This window comes from Xyrauchen texanus, chromosome 40 (genome assembly GCF_025860055.1).
Source record: "Xyrauchen texanus isolate HMW12.3.18 chromosome 40, RBS_HiC_50CHRs, whole genome shotgun sequence".
Classification (NCBI taxonomy): Eukaryota; Metazoa; Chordata; class Actinopteri; order Cypriniformes; family Catostomidae; genus Xyrauchen; species Xyrauchen texanus.
Genome location: NC_068315.1, coordinates 1,716,186 through 1,721,185, shown reverse-complemented (window position 1 = coordinate 1,721,185; position 5,000 = coordinate 1,716,186). Strand labels below are relative to the sequence as shown.

Here is a 5,000-nt window from a genome sequence, read left to right as displayed (position 1 = left end):
TGTGTGAGTGAGTGAGTGAGTGTGTGAGAGCGAGAGAGAGAGAGAGTGAGTGAGTGAGTGTGTGTGAGAGGCGAGAGAGAGAGAGTGAGTGAGTGAGTGTGTGTGAGAGAGCGAGAGAGCGAGAGAGAGAGAGTGAGTGAGTGAGTGTGTGTGTGTGAGAGAGCGAGCGAGAGAGAGTGAGTGAGTGAGTGTGTGAGTGTGTGAGTGAGTGAGTGTGTGTGAGAGAGCGAGAGAGAGAGAGAGTGAGTGAGTGTGTGTGAGAGAGAGAGAGAGAGAGAGAGTGAGTGAGTGTGTGTGAGAGAGCGAGAGAGAGAGAGTGAGTGAGTGAGTGAGTGAGTGAGTGTGTGTGAGAGAGCGAGAGAGAGAGAGAGTGAGTGAGTGAGTGTGTGTGAGAGAGCGAGAGAGAGAGAGTGAGTGAGTGAGTGTGTGTGAGAGAGCGAGAGAGAGTGAGTGAGTGAGTGAGTGTGTGTGAGAATGGGTGAATGAGTCACAGTGTAAACCGCTTAAGTAATAAGTAATATGCTTTGGATAAAAGCGTCTGCAAAATGCATAAATGTAATACCGCTAAGTTTAAATAGCGCTATGTTATTGCAGACCTTTTCCCGTTGTTTTCCTATGTAAACACATGCTGGACGAATGTCTTTGACATTTGCACCACGTCTCGCTTTTTCTTCAGCGTCTTGTGCAGGACCGGCAAATTTTAAACACCATGTCAAGTTAAAAAGAACTTCAAATTGTCAAAAAGGCATGTTGAGGCCACACGGTTTCAGGTACGGGTCAGGTTCGGGTTTGGGTTTCATTTTAAGGCCCGTGCAGACCTCTGTCATGGGTGTTCTCATAGCAGTCACCCTTGGAAGACATGCTTAAAAATGCAGGATAATGCACCTAAATTTCCACTTGGGGATGGATTACCGACCGGGCTCATGGGGCCAGTGTGTGCCCAGGGGCCCATGACTGCCGTGGGGTGGCCCTGGGCTTTAAGGTTGCACAATCCAGTTTGGCTTTTTCCCATTTTCGGACTCACGCCATTGGCATTTAATGCAACAAGTGTTGCTGAAGTCAATTGATTTTAGTAATTGATCTACTTATATTTATGTAAAAATAAAATCATGACATTGAAACCTTTCTAATGTTATTTTTTGACCTGTAGTTTTGCACAAATCAAAGGAGAAAACTGTCATTTGACCCCCTTCAAAATAATGGATTACTCAGTAAATATTGATCCATTAATATTTTGGCTTTCATCGTCATATATGTATTTGTTTCACCAGTAGAAATAGACAAAAACAAAAGTCTAAAAACGAAGCTTTATCAAGAACGGATTTATTGTTTGCCACTTTATCAGTAATCAAGCTTCCAGCGACTTTTCGCGCTGTTTTGTGAAAATACGTAAAAAAAAAAAAAAGGTGTTGTGAAAAAGGTGTTGCCGTCTTCTGCATGTTTCCATTCAAATGGCCTTTTATCGATAAAAAGGGTGTGAGTGATGATGTCATGCTTAAAAAAACACTTTGCCGTATATGTTTTGGTTTATCGCAAAAGGAAGGCGTTTCCATACAGAAATGTGTGTATATCGTTAATTGTGTACCTTTCGCCTCCCAGATGTCCATAATTGTTTTTCCTCTGGAGAGTATTTGTGGATAAAGAGTACTGATAAAATCTAAATGGATCAGTTGTCCTTCTTATAGGACTGTAATATTGGTCCTGATGTTGCGCCTATCGCAGGTTGCCACCGGTGCCGACCCGAAAACGAATCATCATGCCCTGTTCAGGGCTGGACTATAATCTGTCATACCGGGCATTTTACCGGTGGGTCGACGCACTTTGGAGCCTATCAGGGCTGGACTGGTAATCTGGCATACCGGGCATTTTCCCGGTGGGTCGACGCACTTTGGAGCCGATCAGGGCTGGACTGGTAATCTGGCATACCGGGCATTTTCCCGGTGGGTCGACGCACTTTGGAGCCGATCAGGGGTGGGTCGACGCACTTTGGAGCCAAAATGACATTTTCTGAAGAAGCTCAGCAAATGCGATCCGAGGTAAAGAGGGTTCGATTTTAAAATCTTTAAAAGTTTTCTGAAAGTGAACTCGGCATTGGACAAATAGTTCTGATAACAATATAATTTTTTAGTTTGGTAATTTTTGTATTTTTTATTTAATGCTTTTTTTGTTTGGTAATTTATTCAATTTAATACAGGGAATTTTCTTGCATTTTTTCAAAAATAAGCTAAACAATAATTGTATTGAATCGTGCTGTTAGTGTTCCTAAAAAGCACACTAAATCTTTTCTCCTAGTATTGTTTATTTATTTTTTATTTAAGTCATCTTTGCGCACAGAAATGAGGATTTTTATATTGTGGGCTAATTCCATGACTGCCGTCTATTATTTTGAAGGTGTGGAAAATTAACTTTAATAAATAAACTTCTGAGCATAAATAGATATGAAACAACTTTCCCAAGATCTGCTGTTCAACCTCAAAATATCTGTGCATTCATTCATGTACAGGTGGAGTGGATTGGTTGTGTAACGGCGGCGACTCTGTGCGTGATTGTAACGCTGTATTGGACTCTCTGAGTGGTGACCAGTATCACCAGTACAACAACGGCAAATACAAGCAGCAGCCGCGGAGACTGGACCCGGAGTACTGGAAAACCATCATCAGCTCCGTCTACGTGGTCTTCGTCTTTGGTTTCACGTCATTCGTCATGGTGATCGTACATGAGCGAGTGCCAGACATGAGGACATACCCACCACTACCTGACATCTTCCTGGACAGGTGAGTCCAAGTTGATATGAAGCTTGTTAAAGGAACAGTTTACCCAAAAATTAAGATTATGTCATAATTTACTCACCCTCATGTCATTCCAAACCCATATGTGGAACACACAAGGAGACGTTATGCCTCAGTCATCATTTTATTGTATAACTTTTTGTTATTCTAATCTAAAGGACTTGGCGTTGCTGAATTGTGAAGCTTTTGAGTTTTCTTTGAACGGCGTGTCCGTGGCGGCATAGTTCGTGATCTATTCATAAATCCCAAGATCGATCTTTTATTTTATGTGGAAACCCGCTACAATGCGAGTAAATGACTTATCGCTATGCGACTAAGAAACATTTCATTTTAATTAGCACATAGCACGGATGCACAAATAAACCGTGCAACTCCACGTTAATATACGCTCACTGGCTGATGCCGGTAGTCTTAAAGAGACAGTACGGAATTAGCATGTGTTCAACATATCAATGTTAGCACTTGTAAATAGTACAAATTATGCATGTAAACTAATATACATGTGTGTGTGTGTGTGTACATATATATATATATATATACAGTGAGGAAAATAAGTATTTGAACACCCTGCTATTTTGCAAGTTCTCCCACTTAGAAATCATGGAGGGGTCTGAAATTGTCATCGTAGGTGCATGTCCACTGTGAGAGACATAATCTAAAAAGAAAATCCAGAAATCACAATGTATGATTTTTAACTATTTATTTGTATGATACAGCTGCAAATAAGTATTTGAACACCTGAGAAAATCAATGTTAATATTTGGTACAGTAGCCTTTGTTTGCAATTAAACGTTTCCTGTAGTTTTTCACCAGGTTTGCACACACTGCAGGAGGGATTTTGGCCCACTCCTCCACACAGATCTTCTCTAGATCAGTCAGGTTTCTGGGCTGTCGCTGAGAAACACGGAGTTTGAGCTCCCTCCAAAGATTCTCTATTGGGTTTAGGTCTGGAGACTGGCTAGGCCACGCCAGAACCTTGATATGCTTCTTACAGAGCCACTCCTTGGTTATCCTGGCTGTGTGCTTCGGGTCATTGTCATGTTGGAAGCCCCAGCCTCGACCCATCTTCAATGCTCTAACTGAGGGAAGGAGGTTGTTCCCCAAAATCTCGCAATACATGGCCCCGGTCATCCTCTCCTTAATACAGTGCAGTCAGCCCTGTCCCATGTGCAGAAAAACACCCCCAAAGCATGATGCTACCACCCCCATGCTTCACAGTAGGGATGGTGTTCTTGGGATGGTACTCATCATTCTTCTTCCTCCAAACACGGTTAGTGGAATTATGACCAAAAAGTTCTATTTTGGTCTCATCTGACCACATGACTTTCTCCCATGACTCCTCTGGATCATCCAAATGGTCATTGGCAAACTTAAGACGGGCCTTGACATGTGCTGGTTTAAGCAGGGGAACCTTCCGTGCCATGCATGATTTCAAACCGTGACGTCTTAGTGTATTACCAACAGTAACCTTGGAAACGGTGGTCCCAGCTCTTTTCAGGTCATTGACCAGCTCCTCCCGTGTAGTTCTGGGCTGATTTCTCACCTTTCTTAGGATCATTGAGACCCCACGAGGTGAGATCTTGCATGGAGCCCCAGTCCGTGGGAGATTGACAGTCATGTTTAGCTTCTTCCATTTTCTAATGATTGCTCCAACAGTGGACCTTTTTTCACCAAGCTGCTTGGCGATTTCCCCGTAGCCCTTTCCAGCCTTGTGGAGGTGTACAATTTTGTCTCTAGTGTCTTTGGACAGCTCTTTGGTCTTGGCCATGTTAGTAGTTGGATTCTTACTGATTGTATGGGGTGGACAGGTGTCTTTATGCAGCTAACGACCTCAAACAGGTGCATCTAATTTAGGATAATAAATGGAGTGGAGGTGGACATTTTAAAGGCAGACTAACAGGTCTTTGAGGGTCAGAATTCTAGCTGATAGACAGGTGTTCAAATACTTATTTGCAGCTGTATCATACAAATAAATAGTTAAAAATCATATATTGTGATTTCTGGATTTTTTTTAGATTATGTCTCTCACAGTGGACATGCACCTACGATGACAATTTCAGACCCTCCATGATTTCTAAGTGGGAGAACTTGCAAAATAGCAGGGTGTTCAAATACTTATTTTCCTCACTGTATATATATATATATATATATATATATATATATATATATATATATATATATATATATATATATATACATACACACACACAC

At 41.8% G+C, this 5,000-nt stretch overlaps 1 protein-coding gene across 2 annotated transcripts in view; it reads left to right on the top strand.

Moving 5' to 3' along the window:
- The window catches only part of LOC127633722 (sphingomyelin synthase-related protein 1-like), a 27,869-nt gene that overhangs the window by 14,093 nt on the left and 8,776 nt on the right, over positions 1-5,000 (top strand). For both annotated transcript variants that reach the window (XM_052113002.1, XM_052113001.1), the window contains exon 3: positions 2,504-2,774. In XM_052113002.1, the coding sequence (XP_051968962.1) occupies positions 2,504-2,774 (271 nt within the window). The remainder of the gene's footprint in view (positions 1-2,503; positions 2,775-5,000) is intronic.